This window comes from Erythrolamprus reginae, chromosome 7 (genome assembly GCF_031021105.1).
Source record: "Erythrolamprus reginae isolate rEryReg1 chromosome 7, rEryReg1.hap1, whole genome shotgun sequence".
Taxonomy (NCBI): domain Eukaryota; kingdom Metazoa; phylum Chordata; class Lepidosauria; order Squamata; family Dipsadidae; genus Erythrolamprus; species Erythrolamprus reginae.
Genome location: NC_091956.1, coordinates 34,523,142 through 34,542,207, shown reverse-complemented (window position 1 = coordinate 34,542,207; position 19,066 = coordinate 34,523,142). Strand labels below are relative to the sequence as shown.

Genomic DNA, 19,066 nt, shown 5'->3' with positions numbered 1-19,066 from the left:
TCGACCTGCAACTTATGAAGGGGGTTCAGTGTTGGAACTCTCCAAGGACGACGAGGTCCCACTGGAACAGTTGTTATGTGTTGGTCTTTTTCCCATTCATTTGTTCCGGCCTCTACTTCACAAGGCCCAGTTGGTGGTGGGTCTAATCCCATCTCCCTCAGAGCTAACAAGATTCAGTCACACAATAAGACTGACCCATTGTTCTTCGAACATACAGCATTGCAGGAGGTGATTCCATCTCCGAAGATGTTCATGGACCTTATTGTTCATCAATGGTCTGCGACAGGCTTGGGATCCAACCCATTTGTGGCAGAGAAATACCTCTACAATGGGGCTATAGACCTGTCCAAAATCCTTCAGGTCCCAACTGTGGATGCGTCCATTGTGGCTCTGCACGTAGCTACCACCGTACCGGGGGATCCAGCAGAGCCCCCCCCCCATCCAGAGGACCACCAGATGGGCTATCCACGCCTCAACAACAGCATCCTTCTTTGCAAGAGCTTCCTTGATCTGGCTCCAGCAGTTGTATGAAAAGAAAGGACATACCTGCCAAGACATCAACAAGTTGATCACAGCAGCCCAGATCATAGTGGATGCAATTCTGAATGTGGCCAATTTTGCATCGAGATCTCTGGGGATATTGATGATTGCCTGTAGGCTTCTGTGGCTTAAGAACTGGCCAGCAGATGCCCGCCACAAATGGAAGTTAGCCACAGCATGATATGAAAGGGAACACCTTTTTGGCAGCTGCTTGGAACCGTTACTTACCGAAACAAGGAATTACAGGAAGATCCTTCCAGCGGTCACCAGGTGCTCAGACTTCCATCCCATTATTCCAGGTGACAATCTTATTGCACAGCTCCAACAAGATATATCTGAGAGGGGCTGACCCTCCAGATCTCGATGGCCCTTTTGAAGGGGAGGAGGTTGTTTGGCCCAATGTCCCCAGTAAGTGCACCCACGAGCATCCCATCAGGGATGGGCTGGCCTATTTTGTGGACCGATTGGACGAGTCCTCTTCGGGCACTTGGGTTCTAAGATGATTAGATCGGCTCTCTTCCTGGAGTCCCTCTCCATCCCACTGAACTTCTTTCTCCGCTGTCTCATGTTCCATCCCGGAGGATTCTCATGGTGAGAGCTATTCAGCACTTGCTGAATATCCATGCCATTGAGACCATCCCTGAAGATCAATGCGGACAAGGATTGTATTCCATTTTATTTGTAGTACCGAAAGCGTTGAACCGCTATATTATATACAAGAGGTTCAAAATGCACTCATTGTCACCTATATTGGTGGATGAATGTTCGGGAGAGCAATTTGACAGAGGCATACTTACATATAGCTATTTCTCTGCACTACAGGAAGTATCTCAGATTCCAGTTCATTGGAACACATTACCCATACAAGGTTATGTCCTTTGTATTGTCTTTGGCCCCCAAAGTATACAAAATTGTTGGCGATAAGCCTCAGCTTTCAGTACCATCCCTGTATGCCTCCAGTGCTATTTAGATGATATATTGATTAATCATCTTCCCTCAAGACGGCTTGCGTAGACTTGCAGCTGCCTGTCCAAGCACTGGAACACCACAGGTTCTCTGTAAATCGTGTCCCTCTACTAGAATCCTTCACCTGGGGGTGGGTTCCTACCAGTATGGTCCGGTCCATGTGTACCGCAAATGGCCTGCTGGTGATGTCACTGGTCCAGTGTGGTCAGCAATGGTCATCCATCGATATCTGACCTGGGACCTACCGAAGGTCTCTGATGGAGGCTCTGTACGAACTGCTCAGAGTTATCTTTACATCATCTTACATGTAAGGTAGCCTTCTTAGTGGCGATTACCTTGGCCAGATATGTGTTGGAATTGGTGTTGTTGTCAGTACACGATGATCTCTGTATTAAACTGCTTAAACTAGTGTGTCGCTTTGCTGGGGAAAAAATTTGGGACTTTTTTTAAGCTTAAGGGATAAATACATCAAAATGTTTGGGATTTCTAAATAACTCAGAAGGCTGTAACTAAAACCCAACACTAGACAATTCTGAGAACCTTTGAATTAACTATGGATTAAGAAAGTATTGGATTCAATTTATATTGATTTTTACCATTTTTAAAATATACAAAGACATTGAATAAAAGCAGAAGACCTATGGGACTGAGTAAGAGTGCCACCTGCTGGTGAAAAGTTTCATATTAACTGATCATCAGTAGTTATTTACTCAGCTGTTGACCTTGAAGCGAGAGTTTATCTTAGTCAATATTAAGAAAGGATTCTCATCTGCTGGCTGACTGAACTTCGAATGAACTTTAAAAAGGTTACATTAAATACCAAATAGTTACTGCACTTGGCACAGATGAAAATAATTAGGTTGTTGGAGAGACATTCTTAGACAGCTGGATTTATTATAAAGGCTTGATATTGACAACATGGAGGCGAGTAAATTTGAGGATTTTACACTATTGTGAAGACTTAAGGAGAGACTTTAAGGAATTTGAAGATGGAATCAGGAAGAAAATACAGAAAGTTCTCAATAAAAAGGAGGTTACTAACAATTATTATAATAAGGATAACAATAAAGACTTTGAAATTATGATGGCAGATACAAAGCAAAGAGCTGGAGATGAAAAATCAAAGAAAGATGACCAGATGGACGAAACTACAGACAATCATGGAGATAAAAGGAATGAAGATCTTGGAAATTGATAGATTAATGGACATATTACTTCTTATGCTGATTATATTGGGTTGATTAGTGATGTGGAGGAGAAGAAGTAGAGGATTATAGAGACAAAAGGAAAGAAGACTTTGAAAATGGACAGGCTAATGGTCACATTTTATATTATGATTACACTGGGATGAACAGTGATAAGAAAAAGATAGGGTATGGGCAGAGATACTGGATATGGCAAATTAAAAAGGAAAAGGGAAATAGTGGGGAGAGGTTGAGAAGAACAGGAAGAGTATACATAAAGAGAAGGAGAAAAAAGAAAAGGGAAAGAAATTAGGGTGCAAAATGGCAGGAAAGAAATTGAGGGAGTTTAGAAAAAGAGAATGGAAGTTTAAAGAAAATGGGTGATTGGAATTACACAATAATCTTTTTTTTGCTCTTCTTTTTAGTATTATTATAGGTATCATAAATTATTTAATATAAACCAATTTATATGAAATTTGAGGAAGAAATATAAACAAAATGAATGGAATATATTAATGGGATATAAACTGATATAAACCTGATTAATTGACTAAGTTTAAAATTTGTAAATATTTACATGTTAGTAGAAGAAAGATTAACTACGATTATATAAATTTACGGTCAAAGACCATCAATATAATATTAATCATAATTAAAAGGAAAAAGAACAGGAAACATGACTTTTGGCTGAGCAACCAAGATTGACCCATTGTAACTGTACAAGAGATGTACATATCTCGCTATGAAGGCACACATTTGCGACGAATCCCCGCTGCTGCCGCGCAGAATCTGGCCACCTGTGCCGTAATCCTGGCCTGCTCATCCCCAAGCAACCACGGGAGATAGGCAACGTCCAAGCGGCCAGGATATCCCTCAATAAGTGGTAGAATATGCTTTCTCCTAATGTCAGTGTAAAAGGAGCATCTCAGGAGCATGTGTCCCTCAGTCTCCACCTCTCGTGAGCCACAAGGGCAAAATCTTTCAGTGGCTGGAGTTCCCTTGTACTTGCCGTACAAAACGGCGGATGGAAGCGCAACTACAATTAAAGTACAGTAAATGTTACAAGGTACATAAATTTATGTAATTTTAATGATTATTAATTGGATTTAGATTAAATTTAGAATTATTGTATATATAGTGTAACACAAGGAGGAAGATAAACTATGATGAAATTGAAGGAAATTATTGTGAATTTTGGAATTTGTCTTCCCTATTAGAGAGGTTACTAATTAGAAATTATATATAAAGAATCTATAATTTGATGTTGAGTATTAAATATAATATGGACATTTTATTCGATAAGGGTTTTTAGTTATTAGGAAAGTAAATAAGGATGAGAAGGAGACATGACTGCTTAGATTTAAGAAGTTAGAGATATATTATTTAGCAGGTGAAGGAAACATTAGTGGTAAATTCAATTGGAAAATAATTTGTCTATCTGGATGACAAAATTAGAAAAGGAGGTAGCAAAAGTTAAAAACATGTTATGAGCATGTTTTATTGTGGAGAAAAATAAAAAACCTTTTTGGGAAAAAAGAATTTTTACTTTGATGCTGTCAAGAGTACCACAAATGTTTTTGCATAGTACCCCTGAAATAGGAAATTTTAGAGAGAATTAAATTATTTAGAATATTACTTAAACAACATACCATTATCTGCCAGTGTTTAAACAAAATTTTAAATATTGCAAAGCTTAGCATAACAAAGCAGGCTTCTGAAATGCTTGATTCTTTTGTGATTGGAAATATTCTCAAATGATAATAGAAGTAAAATGCTAATTAATTTCTTTTTTCTTGAGTTGGCTATTCTTCTTTGTGTCAGCATCAGCTTAATGGTAGTTTCTGCTCTATTTACATTTCAACAAGTATACTCTTCAACTCCATTCTCCAACTTGGAGCCCTCCAAGTGTGTGACAATCCAATTTCCAGGATTCCTATACAGGTAATAATTTGCAAATTCCCAAACTGGAAGCATTAGCCCTGTGAACCAATTCGCCCTATTCACACAAATAGGTTTGTCAATTAATCTTATGTATAAAGAAGCACTCATTTCTAATGTAGTGTATGTATACTGACAATCCAAATCACCATTCACATTTTTAAAAATGCAAGAGCCAATTCAATTCGTGTTAAAACCAGTTGTTACGCAATAATGATTGAGTGATGGCAAAAAGTTCAACTTCCCTCATGGCCCTGGGCATTTCAATAGCTTCTTGGGGACACAACCTTGCCAGGTGGACTCCATGGAGGTGGAGTTTCATCCTCAATAATAACCTGAAGTTTTTTTTGTTTTTTGTGCATATTTTCATCCATCTCTTTCTTTTCCTGTTGAAAGTAAAGTAGAGCATGATAGTTATTAGCACAATGCATGGATAAATGCTAATTTTTGATATTTGTTTATTTAACAAATATTAGACATTTTTGACATTACCTTAGCTTTCTTTACAAAATGACAAAGACACTCATCCCTATTTCTGTACACTTATCTCTTAACTTTATCTCGTGAGAGCTCTTTTGTATTTTAGTAAAGTGGGACAAAGTGGAGTTGAAATAAATTCAGCATTTTCGTGTAATTCTAAGGCCCTACGGATTTTGTTATAGTTTCACATTAAAATAATGATCTATGCAAAAACTACTTTTGTTCTTATTCATTAGTTTTTGCTAACACTTTCTTCTATCAAAACAAATCTCTAGTACAGGAAAAATATCAATTTAGTGCTAATTATAAATACATAGTTTTATTTTTATTTGCAATTGCTATTAATATTTTTTACAAAATATTACAAAACATATTTTACAAAATCTTTTACAAAAACATATCCTTAGAGAATTAGATTTATCACAAATGTTCCATGTGTAGTTAAAGAAACAAACATGGCATATTAGTCTGACTTTAATAAAAGTGCATATCTATTATAAGCCTGACCAGTGATCTAATAATTTAATAATCTGGCTAGCTCACCCATGACCTTTCAAAGAAAATAGTCTGGAGTTTGACCTCAGAATGTTCAAAGAAATTAAGATAAAAATATGTGTATGTGTATATGTATGTATATGTGTCCATGTACATATATGTATAAATATGTATTCCTTAAAACATTTCCTTGACTGAATACATTGAAAAGGTATATGCTAAGAAAAGATCAGGAATAATTTCATTCTTTTAATACAGATAGTCTTTGACTTATAACAGTTCTTTTAGTGACCATTTAAATTTACAATGGCACTGAAAAAAGTGTTCCTCATACTTACGACTTCACAAAATTTGGTTATGTGATGAAAATCTGAGTGTTGGCAACTGGCATTTACAATGGTTGCAGGATATAATTATAATTGTTCCTAGCAATGCCACATTTTTTTAAAAATATAAATTTGCCATTCAGTAACTCCACAATTAGAAAGGAAAAATATATGTGTCAAACTGTAATCTTCAAAAAAGTATTAGTGCACTTTTAAAAAATCAAAACAAGGATAAGAAAATTAGAAATATGATACATCATCAGTTTAAATTTAAAAAATTTATTCACCACTACTAAAATTTCCCCAAGTACAGTGGTATCTCGTCTTACGAAACCCTCTTCGTACGAACTTTTTGAGATATGAACCCAGGGTTTATGATTTGTTTGCCTCATCTTAAGAACCATTTTTATCTTACGAACCAAGTCCGGCTGTGTGGGTTCTTTTACTGTGCGTGTGCTCTTTCTCCCACAGGGATTTCCCTGCCTTGTGACTGCCAACGCTTGGATTTCTCATTCTCTTCCCGTCCCGCTGGGAATTCCCCGCCGGGACACCCGACTGTCAGCTGAAGCGCCTGGGATTTTCCTTTGGCTTTCCAGCGGCTAGTCGAAATGTCCCCCTTCGTCCTCCTCCTGCTGGGTGAAATGCTTGGGGGGGATGTCAGGCTCTGGGTCTGGAGTCGCTGCTCCTGCCCCCCCCTCCAAGCCGAATCAGCAGCGCCGGGCTTCTCAAAGCCCAATGCCAGGACGCCTCCCCCCCGCCCCTCTCACCCAAAGCCGACTTCAAGCTGCCCAGCAAAGAAGAACCTGCCTCCTGAAGAGGCGAAGCACTTGGGAGGGAGGGGGCAGGCCCCTGGGTCCGGAGTTGCTGCTCCTGCCCCCCAGAAGCCAAATCAGCTCTAGGATCCCTTTTCCATTCCTGGATGGATGCATGGGTGTGGGTGGGTGGGTGGGTGGGTGGATGGACTGAAATGACGATTGGAAGGGGGGGGGAAGTGTCTTTTAACTTTCATCTAAGAAGACCGTTGTTTTCCTAACGGAGAAATAAGAGGATTTAAAACAACCCCTTTATTTTTACCCTTTCAACTTGTGACAGTGGAATTACAGTGTTAAAGAAGATCCCAGATTCTTCCCCCCCCCTCTTATTTCTTTCTTTCCTTATAGCAGGCATAGTGTGATTAAGTGACTGCTGCTAGAAACCGCAGAATAGTCAAATAGAGGAACTAGGAAAAGACTACCATATTCCACTCTGAAACGGTGCCGAGTGGATTATATTCTTTCTGAGAAGTTCCTAGATTTTGTTACTGAGGACTGCGGATTATTACTGCAATTTGTAGATTTGTGGATTGCTATTGCGTTTTGCAGATCGGTGGACTATGGGTGATCTATGGACATTGCTAGATTTACAGAGGACATATGGAAGATAAGAGCCTGATGAGACTTTAAAATAAGCTAGAATATTCAAGACTCTACTGGAACTTTCCGGAACTCTGCTTTACTTTCTATCCACTTCAGCCCTTACATCTCTTCTCATCACCGACAATACTGAATATTGATATATTACGCATTGCAATGAATAACCAACTCTGCGGCTACACAAAAATAAATGAATTATAAGAACTGAATATATATATATAGAGAGAGAGCTTAAGGGATTGGATACTGTAGCCTAGAGGTTAATTCTCTGCTTTACAAGGCAAAGGTTGCAGGTTCAAATCCCAGTGAGGGTATGGCTAGCTGATGAGGCCAAAATAAGGCCGAAATAGATCTATCCTAGTCTCCCTTAATTTTCCCTTAATTTTCAAATTCGGGTTTCTTCCCATGTAGGATTTGGAAATTTCTGGCGATGTTTTGACGAGGTTTCACTCGTCATCTTCAGGCTGGTGTTTCTGTCCTTGTTCTAAGGCGAACACTGCGAGACCTGAGCTGCCTTCCTTTTATAAATATTGGTGGCTGGGTGTGGTTTGATGGCTCAGCAATTGCCTGCTGTGTAGAAACTTCCTGGTGAGTCAGTGGGGTAACAATTGGGGTCGTTGATGTAGCTGAGGTATGCTGATTAGTTAATGGTTGTAGATTAGGCGTGATATCCTGAGTAGTTGGAACTTGCAGGCTACTTGATTGTTTTACAATGTGTGTTCTGAGTCTGGTTTCTATGGCTGGGATACGTTTGAGGGCTGGTTTCCAGATGTCTGGTAAGCGAGAGGTATCATCCCGCTTGTTCATATTTTGGGGATGTTTTTCTATCTCGATGGCTTCCATGATTATTCTTTTGCTGTAGTGTTGTGTTTTGGAAATTAATTTGGTACTGTCAAAATCAATTTCATGTCCTGTAGTTTTGAAGTGTTGGAAAAGGGAGGAGGTTTTTTTTTTTTTAATGCATTCTTATGTTCTGCAACATGATACCTCTCGCTTACCAGGCACATTAACTTTAGATGGCTTGTCCCAGAGGGAATGCTTGTGACCTGGCAAGATAAAAAGATAAAAATAGATTCGGTCGATAAAGCCGAAGAATTTTTTGAAAAACATTTTACTAATGACCGGACGACCGAAACAATAAACAATAAAGAAACTAGGAATCCTACACCAATTAGTGAACAGCTAGTGGACCAGATTCCAAATAGATTAGAAGGAACACTGGCTACTGATAACTTAACTACTGGAAATAATGGCTATGCAGGCTTACCAAAAGAGACTAGAAGTACTAGGGCAACTAGACCAAAGTACAGATAACCTAAATTTGGCACAAAAAACGTCTAACAGGGGAATTGAACTATATTCAATTAACATAAATGGACTGAACGCGCCAAAAAAAAGAAATCAAATTTTAAACAAAATTGCTAAATTAAACTTAGATATCATTGCAATGCAAGAAGTACATATCAAAAACAAATTTGAACATCTTCTTAAAAGAAATAAACTTGGAAACCTGTTTTCATCTCTAGCCTCGGAAAAAAAGAGAGGTGTAATCTGTTTTATTAATCCCAACATTCAAGCTAAATTGAAATACAGTGAACCCTCGATCATCGCGAGGGTTCCGTTCCAGGACCCCAAGCGATGATCGATTTTTCGCGAAGTAGCGGTGCGGAAGTAAAAACACCATCTGCGCATGTGCAGATGGTGTTTTTACTTCCACCGCCGCCCGCAGCGCGTTGCTGGGGAGCGCGCGCGCGTTGCTGGGGCCGCTCCCCAGCTGGGGAGCGGATCTGGGGTTTCCCCAAGCGCGCGCGCGTTGCTGAGGCCGCTTCCCAGCTGGGGAGCGGATCTGGGGTTTCCCCAAGCGCGCACGAGTTGCTGGGGCCGCTTCCCAGCTGGGGAGCGGATCCGGGGTTTCCCCAAGCGCGCGCGAGTTGCTGGGGCCACTTCCCAGCTGGGGAGCGGATCTGGGGTTTCCCCAAGCGCGCGCGCGTTGCTGGGGCCGCTTCCCAGCTGGGGAGCGGATCTGGGGTTTCCCCAAGCGCGCGCGAGTTGCTGGGGCCGCTTCCCAGCTGGGGAGCGGATCTGGGGTTTCCCCAAGCGCGCGTGCGTTGCCGGCTCCGCTTCCCAGCTGGGGAGCGGATCTGGGGTTTCCCCAAGCGCGCGCGCGTTGCCGGCTCCGCTTCCCACCTGGGAAGCGAAGCTAGGCTGCCCCAAGCTCGCTCGCGCGCGCCGCCCTCCCGCCCACGCTGTTGCCGGCTCCGCTTCCCAGCTGGGAAGCGGAGCTAGGCTGCCCCAAGCTCGCGCGCGCCGCCCGCCCGCCCACGCTGTTGCCGGCTCCGCTTCCCAGCTGGGAAGCGGAGCTAGGCTGCCCCAAGCTCGCGCGCGCCGCCCGCCCGCCCACGCTGTTGCCGGCTCCGCTTCCCAGCTGGGAAGCGGAGCTAGGCTGCCCCAAGCTCTCGCGCGCCGCCCGCCCACGCTGTTGCCGGCTCCGCTTCCCAGCTGGGAAGCGGAGCTAGGCTGCCCCAAGCTCGCGCTCCAGCCCACCGCCGCTGGGGTCTTACCGGGGCAAGAGGGGGAAGACCCAGGGAAGCCTCTGCCCGGCGGGGAAACTCCACCATCTACGCATGCGTGGAAGGGCACGCATGCGCAGATGGTGGAGTTTACTTCCGGGTTGAAAACTAGCGAAATAGCCCTTTCGCGATCCTTGAGGACGCGAAACTCGAGGGTTCACTGTACAAAGATAGAGAAGGTAGAGTCCTGATACTAGAATTACAAAAAGAATTGGAAATAATAACCTTAATTAATATATACGCCCCGAATGAAGGCCAAGAAAGATTTTATAAAAAATTACTTAATACCATAAAAGAATATGTCACGGACAATATTTGCTTATTAGGGGATTTTAACGGAATAATCGACAAGGAACTGGACTATAATAACGATAAGAGGAATAAGCATAAGAAAAGAATACTACCCAAAGCTTTTTTTGACTTAATTAAGGAATGAAAACTTAAAGACAGCTGGAGAGATAGGAATCCTAACCTCAAAAAATTTACTTTCTATTCAGATAGGCACCAATCTTGGTCAAGACTGGATATGGTCTGGACTACAATAGAACTTAACACCAAAATTCAATTGGTAGAGATAGAATCCAATTTTATTTCAGACCACAATGTGCTTAAAGTAACATGGAAAGGAACCAAACAATGCCCTAGATGGACGCTTCAAAAATCTATACTTAACCAGGAAAGTTTTAAACAGAAACTCCAAGCGGAAATGAAATTTTTCTTTCAAGAAAACATTAAAGAACACACCAGTCTTCAAAATGTATGGGACACAGCCAAAGCCGTAACTAGAGGAATAGCTATTTCATATATGGCTAAAGAACATAAACTAAAAAAACAGAAATCGATTAAACTAGAAGAAGAGTACAGATCTCTAGAAGAAAATTTACAAAAATATCCCCCCAAAAAAGAATTTAAACAAAAAATGGCACAAATAAAACATGAGTTAAACTTAATAGATCAACAAAACTTAGCACAACAAATTAAAGGTTGCAGTCAATATAATTTTGAAAATGCCAACAAACCCAGCAAATGGTTAGCCAATAAACTCAAAAAACAAAAAGAAAAGAAACTCATAAACTGTCTTAAGACAACAAACGGGGAAATATGCCATGACTTGGAAAGGAAAAAACAGATCGCTAGTGACTTCTATAGTAAGCTCTATGACAATCCTGAAAATACAGCTAATATCGAACATGACCAAAAAATACAAGAAATTTTAGAACAGGCTAATCTTCCTAAAGTACCTCAAGAAATGATAGATACAATAAATAAGCCAATCACTGACATAGAATTAAAAGAAGCAATCAAAGGGCAAAAAAACAACAAAGCCCCGGGCCCTGATGGTCTCCCACCTGAATTCTATAAAGACCTTCCCAAAGAAATGGAAAAGGCCCTGCTAGAAACCCTAAACGAGGCCTTAGATAGAGGCATAATTCCAACATCTTGGACAGAAGCAAATCTAGCGCTAATATTAAAAAAAGATACAGACCCTACAGATATAGCTAATTACCGCCCTATCTCTCTTTTAAACGCCGACTACAAAATCTTTAGCTCCATCTTAGCTAGTAGAATCAAAGGATTCCTAAACCAATTCATACATCCGGATCAAAACGGCTTCCTCCCTGGGAGACAGTTAAAGAACAATATCAGAATAGTATTGGACACCCTGGGGTACTAAGAAGCCCACAGTGAAAAACAAGTGGCATTAATATTTCTCGATGCCCAGGTGGCTTTTGATAACGTGTCCTGGAAATTTATATTCAAACGAATATATGGAATTTGGCCCTAAATTCATAAACGCAATAAAAGCCATTTATACAGATCAATCAGCATATATCATCCTGAATGGAGATATATCGACAAAATTTTCCCTTCACAAAGGAACGCGACAAGGGTGTCCACTGTCCCCACTACTGTTTATCCTAACATTAGAAGTACTAACTAGAATTATTAGAAAAAAGGAAGACATAAAAGGGCTAAAGTGCAAAAATGAAATTTATAAACTACAAGCTTTCGCGGACGACCTGGTATTTATTATAGAAGAACCAGGACCCAAATTATTGACCATCCTAGAAGAATATGGCACAGTGGCAGGCCTTAAAATAAATAAAACTAAAACTCAAATCTTAACCAAAAATATGAGAGAACCTCAGAAAGCCATCTTAACAGCCAAACTTGATATCCAAATAGTTAAAAAAATCAAATACCTTGGCATTAATTTGACGAATAAAGTGTCCAGTCTAAAAGAAAACAATTACAATAAACTAATAGATAAAATACAATCTGACCTGTTGAAATGGAAAAATCTACAACTCTCCTTACTTGGGAGGATTGCGGCTATAAAACTTAGCATATTGCCCAAAATATTGTTCCTATTCCAAACAATTCCAATTCAATTGAAACAGGAATTCTTTATAAAATTGAACAAAATTACCAGTAACGTCATCTGGCAGAACAAGCGCCCTCGAATTCGCTTAAAATATTTACAGGATAGAAAAGAAGAAGGAGGTCTGGCACTCCCAATTTGGAAAGACTATTACATTGCCGCATCACTAACTTGGATGAGAGAATGGATGAGCCTATCTAACACCAGATTACTTAAGTCTAGAAGGTCACGACCTCCACTTAGGATGGCACTACTATCTTTGGGACGAGAAGCCGAGGACCCATAAATATTTTACCAACCATCTGATTAGGAAATCTTTAATACATACCTGGAAAAAAATTAAGTCTAAACTTTACAAAGGAATCCCCACATGGTATGCCCCATTAGAAGCATATGTGCATCCAAATTTCCATTAAAAAAACAATATAATAAGGTACAAGGATATATTAAATTCCAATGGTGAAATTAGATCAAGAATAGAATTAGAAAATTTTGGTCAAAAAACGGAGTGGTGGGAATACTTACAGATACAAACTAAATTCAACAAGGATAAAAGTAATCCTGGAATAATTAAAAATGCCCCGCTAGACAAACTATGTACAGATTCCCAAGAACAACTAATTAAAAAATTCTACTGTTACTTAAACTACAACGAATTGGATAATATTAACACAAAAATTAATGTAAAACGATGGAATTTGGATCTCAAAAAAGAGATTAAAGAAGAGGAGTGGCAAATACTCTGGAGCAGAAATTATAAATTGACTATTGCCACGTCCTATAAAGAGAATTTAGTTAAAATGTTTTACAGGTGGCATATTACTCCAATTAAACTAACAAAACTAAATAATAAACTCTCACCTTATTGTTGGAAGTGTCACCAAGAAATAGGCACCTATTTCCATTTATGGTGGCAATGCACAAAAGCTAAAATCTACTGGAATAAAATCGGAACTTGGATTGACGAAATACTTAACCTGACAATAGAAAAAAACCCTGAATGCTTTCTTCTGGGCATTATTAGACAAAAACTACCTAAACCCCAAATACATCTAATTGTCTACTTAACAACAGCAGCCAGATTAACCTTTGCGCAGTGGTGGAAGAATGAGGAGATACCCCCGAATGACGCAATAATTAAAAAAATTACATACTGCGCAGAGATGATGAAATTAACTATATTAGTAAGAAACGAAACTATGGCTACATTCAATAACTGTTGGGATCCTTTCTACATCTGGTTAGGAAAAAAGAGTGAGAATAACAAGCCATAAGATTGATACATTGGATACAAACATGACCAGTTACAAATCTGGTATATAGCCATTTTATATTTAATAAAGTACTAAGAGACTTTATATATATACTGATAGTATCTTTACTACTACTTTCTAAAATCTCTATAACTTGATTAACTCAACACTTGCATTAACCAATCTAGATAAACAAACCGAACCATGGTAACGAGCTAATGAAATAGGAAATAGTTCTCGTTTTCAGTACAGCTCCCCCGGACATTCGCCAATCTTTTACTCTTTCTATCCTTTCTACGTTCTCAGTCTTTCTATCTTTTTCTCTCCTCCTTTCTACCCTTTCCCTATCTACCTCTTTCCCTCCCCTTTTCTAACTTTCAAATTTATATTTTGTCAATTGATATGTCATTTGATCGTTCTCTATTGTTACGATCACTGTTTTATGTTTTGTATATTATGTTGTATTTTGTATCATTTGTATAATAAAAAAGAAAAAAAAGAAAAAAAAGAAAAAAAGAAATTGGAGAAGTAAGGAATGACACGACTGAACTAAAAGAGAGAATGCAAAACATAGATAATAAGCATGAAGTTTTTCAGCAACAAATTCTTAAACATGAACAAAAAATTCAAGAATTAGAAGACAGACTAGAACAAGATCATAAACGCATGGAGGAAATAAACGATAAACTAGTCCAGGCAAATAGGGATTTAGAAAACACGGTAATTCAGCTAGAAACGGAGAAAGCTAACCACTATCTCCGATTTCAAAATCTAAAGAAGGAAAATAGTGAAGACCTCCCCGATATAATGGCAGACATCTTATCCAAAGCCCTGGGAACTGAGAAGGAAGAAATGCTCAATGAGCTAGATGAAGTATACAGAATAAATACTAGCTACGCCAGGCGCCACAATCTCCCAAAAGAAGTTCATATTAAATTAATTTTAAAAATCAGAGACGAAATTCTTCATAGGGCCCGAGAAGACCCTATAGAATACAAGGGGAGACAATTAGTGATCTTGAAGCAAGTCCCGAAATGTATTAGAGATCTACGCAAACCAAATGCCTTTCTGTCTGCCAAACTAATTAGACACAATATTAACTTTAGATGGCTAGTCCCAGAAGGAATTCTGGTGACGTGGCAAGACAAGAAAATAAAAATTGACTCAATCGATAAAGCAGAAGACTTCTACGAAAAAAACTTTAACGATGACCGATCACTAGATATGAGAAACCAAATTGAAGTAAGAGATTCTCCTACCACAACAGAACAATTAGAAGGTCAGGAATGGAACAAACAAGGTCAGGAATGGAACAAACAAAATGAGATAACTGATAAGGAAAAAAAAGTTGATAGGAAAGATGGCTACTGAGAAGGTCCAAAGGAAACTAGAAGTACAAGAGCAACTAGACCCAAATATAGATAACAAAATATTGTCCCACTAAGAAAGACAAACTTGGGAATTGAACTCTACTCCACTAACATAAATGGCTTAAACTCACCAAATAAAAGAAATAAAGTTTTTAATAAATTATCCAAGAATAATTTAGACATAATTGCTCTACAAGAGGTCCACATAAAAAATAAATTTGAACACTTACTTAAAAGAGATAAATTGGGAAATCTGTTCTCATCATTAACACAAGAAAAAAAGAGACGAGTGACCTTTTTCATTAACCCAAATATTCAAGCCAGTTTAAAATGTAAAGATTCGGAAGGCAGGATTCTGATAGTGGAAATTCAGAAAGACCAAGAAATCATAACCTTAATTAACATATATGCCCAAATGAAAGCCAAGATAAATTCTACAAAAAATTGCAGACTATAGTTAGAGACTACACTAAAGAAAACATATGCATGATGGGAGATTTTAATGGAATAAACAAAGAACTTGACTATAAAAATGGATGTAATAAAAAACAACAAAAAAACTCTTTTTTTGAATAAATCAAAGAATTTAAACTTAAAGATTGTTGGAGAGAAAGGAACTCACAAACAAAAAAATTCACCCACTACTCTAATAGTCATCAATCGTGGGCAAGACTGAACTTAACATACAAATGGAAGCAATCGAGATAGAGCCCAACTTAGCATCTGATCATAATGCATTAAGGGTAATCTGAAAAGGCCAAAAACAATGTTATAGATGGACATTTCAAAAATCGATCTTAAAACAAGATTTTAAACAAAAACTTGAAAAAGAAATAATTTTTTTCTTTCAAGAAAATGTAAAAGAACACACTAGCCTACAAAACCTCTGGGACACAGCTAAAGCTGTGACCAGGGGAATCACAATTTCATATATGGCCAAAGACTATTAAAAAAAGAGAGGAAAATTTGAAAATTTGAAAGAGAAATATAGAATACTAGAAAAACAACTACAAAAGCAACCACAGAATATCGATATAAAAGAGAAGATGTCTTGGACAAAACATCAACTAAATTTGTTAGATAATGAAAAATTAGCCCAACAAATAAAAAGCACTAAAAAATTTAATTTTAATTTTAAAGGAATAGCATAATAAGATACAAGGATATAATGAACCCCAACGGAGAAATTAAATCAAGATTAGAATTGGAATCTACAGGCCAAAAGACAGAATGGTGAGAATACCTACAAATTCAATATAAATTCTCTAAACATAAAATTACGTTAGGCATCGAAAAAGATAGCTTGCTAGATAAAATACTGACTGGACCACAGGAAAAACTAATTAAAAAATTCTACTGTTACTTAACAACTAATGAATTGGATACAACCAAAATAAAAACTAATATAAAAAAATGGAATCTTGATCTTAAACACGAAATTAAACTTGAAGAATGACAACTTATGTGGGGCAGGAACTTTAAAATAATGCTAGCTATTCCATATAAAGAGAATATAATTATAATGTTCTATAGATGGCACAAAAATTGTCTCCCACCTGTTGGAAATGTCAAAAAGAACAACATATTTCCGTCTTTAGTGGCAATGTGAAAAATCGCAGGCTTATTGGGAAAAAAATGGAATTTGGCTAGATGAAATCCTTAATCTTAAATTAGATAAAACACCAGAATGCTTCCTTTTAGATATTTTAATACAGAATCTGAAGAAAAAAAATCATACTTACCTAGTCATTCATATTACTACAGCGGCCAGATTAGCATTTGCGCAATGGTGGAAAAATGAAGATATACCTCAAGATGGGTTAATAATAGAAAAAATTAGAAACTGTGCAGAAATGACCAAATTAACTCTGGAACTCAGAAATAATGAAGAATCTGCGTTTTATAAATGCTGGGACCCTTTTTACCGCTGGTTAGAAAAAAAAAGAACAATCCAACCAATAACTGCTTAAAGCTCACTACATACCAAATTGTTTAAATTACTTCAGTAAAGGACTGAAATATGATATAGATAAAAATTAAGCTTATCTTTCTAAAATTTCTTTGCTATGTTATACTTAACTTTACCTCTTATTTACTTATAATGTAATTTTTAGTCATAATGTAATGGGCTATAGAGAATATTTATAGCACAAACTTTCAATACAGATCTGCCGTTCACCCACCCGATTTTTACTATTTGTTTGTTATTATTGTACACTGTTCATTGATATTTGTCCTCGTTTTTCATTTTTCTTTTTTTTGTCTAAATATTTGTATTGTTATTTGCATTGTTGTTGTGTTTATTGTATATATTCTTATAAATAAAATTTATATTAAAAAAATGAAAATGTCACTCTTTAAAGAAAGTAGATTGCAAATAGTTTAGAGAGAAAGAAAAAGAAAGCTATAGAACTAGACAGGAATAAATTTGATATAAGAGTTTTTCTTTGAACCTAAAGACTTAAAAGACAATTTTCACTGCAAAAGAGGACAATAAACAGGAAAAGAAATATTTGAAGGACAATTTAAATTAATTGTTATACACAATGGAAGTGACAGAAATGCTGACTAAGCAAATTTTTGTTACAAGTAACAGGACTCTAACTGACATTAACTGATAAAAAGATTGAAAAGTATTATGTTTTCCTAGACTGTCGCTTTTCATTTTTTCTATATATTGCTTTAAATATATATATTTTTAAATATTGTTATAATTGTTATAGAATTAAGGTGGTTTATTACAGAAAAAACTTTAACTAATTAAGTTATATGAAATTAGTTAAATTTATAGAAAACTATTATACTACATGATGTTATAAAATAGATGACACTATATATTATCAGTAAGATAAGTTAAGAATTAGAAACTAAAATACAGTAGTAAATAAAAGTAATAAATTAAAGTAAAATAAAAAATAAAATAAAGAGACTGATAAAAAACCAAATATGTGTACAGTGTTCCCTTGATTTTCACGGAGGATGCATTCCGAGACCACCCGCGAAAGTTGAATTTCCGCAAAGTAGAGATGCGGAAGTAAATACACTATTTTTGGCTATGAACAGTATCACAAGCCTTCCCTTAACACTTTAAACCCCTAAATTGCAATTTCCCATTCCCTTAGCAACCATTTAGATTATTACTCACCATGTTTCTTTATTAAAGTTTATTAAAAAAATATTTATTAAAGGTGGACGAAAGTTTGGTGATGACATATGACGTCATCGGGTGGGAAAAACCGTGGTATAGGGGGAAAAACACAAAGTATTTTTTAATTAATATTTTTGAAAAACCGTGGTATAGACTTTTCGCGAAGTTCAAACACGCAAAAATCGAGGGAACACTGTAGTAGCAATGTAAAAGGGTTATGAGATATTATAAGATATAGAAATTTGATGAGTAATATTTGGGCTAAAATTGTGCAAATTTTAAAAATGACAAGTACAAATGTAATAACAAAAACAAGGAAGAAAACAACATTAAAACCTGCTGGAATTTTCCCTGTACCCCCAGTACGAAGATTGTTTGAGACAATGTTAGAGGTTTATAAAACAAGCTCAATAATCAATATGCAGAGCATGCATTTAGTGCTGCAAAACATACAAGACACTATAACAAGGACACACGAATCCATAACTAAACACAGAAAACTATAATAAAGAGCCAAAAAGAGACAAAATGTCAGCAAGCAGAAATTAAAATAGAGAGGGGAGAAAAGAAAGGAGACATAAAAAATATAAATGAAAAAAATTGAAAAAATTCAAAATAATATAACAGAAAATGAATGTAAAATAAAAATACAGTGGTACTTCTACTTAAGAACTTAATTCATTCCGTGACTAGGTTCTTAAGTAGAAATGTTCTTAAATTAGAAGCAAATTTTTCCATAGGAATCAATGTAAAAGCAAATAATGCATGCAAACCCATTAGGAAAGGAATAAAAACATCGGAATTTGGGTGGGAGAAAGAGGAAGAAGAGGAGGAGGAGAGTCGCTGCATAAGGAAGAAGGTGAGGTGAGGGGGAATCAAAAAATCCAAAACTTTAAGGCTTAAAAAAAAAGGGGGACTCAGAGACGGTGAACGCACCTCCAATACACCCAGCGTAAAGCTGCGTCCCATACGCTGCCTCCCATACACTGGCTGCTGCTGCT

General features: G+C 37.4%; 1 protein-coding gene across 5 annotated transcripts in view; it reads right to left on the bottom strand.

Annotated features, from left to right (window-relative positions):
* MAP9 (microtubule associated protein 9) overlaps nucleotides 1–19,066 on the bottom strand; it is a 116,791-nt gene that overhangs the window by 21,177 nt on the left and 76,548 nt on the right. For 4 of the 5 annotated variants that reach the window (XM_070757315.1, XM_070757313.1, XM_070757314.1 and 1 more), the window contains one exon: nucleotides 4,916–5,014. In XM_070757315.1, coding sequence (XP_070613416.1) covers nucleotides 4,916–5,014 — 99 coding nt within the window. Of the gene's footprint in view, nucleotides 1–4,915; nucleotides 5,015–8,182; nucleotides 8,388–19,066 lie in introns of those variants that run through there. The other variant, XM_070757316.1, reaches the window with a different exon arrangement.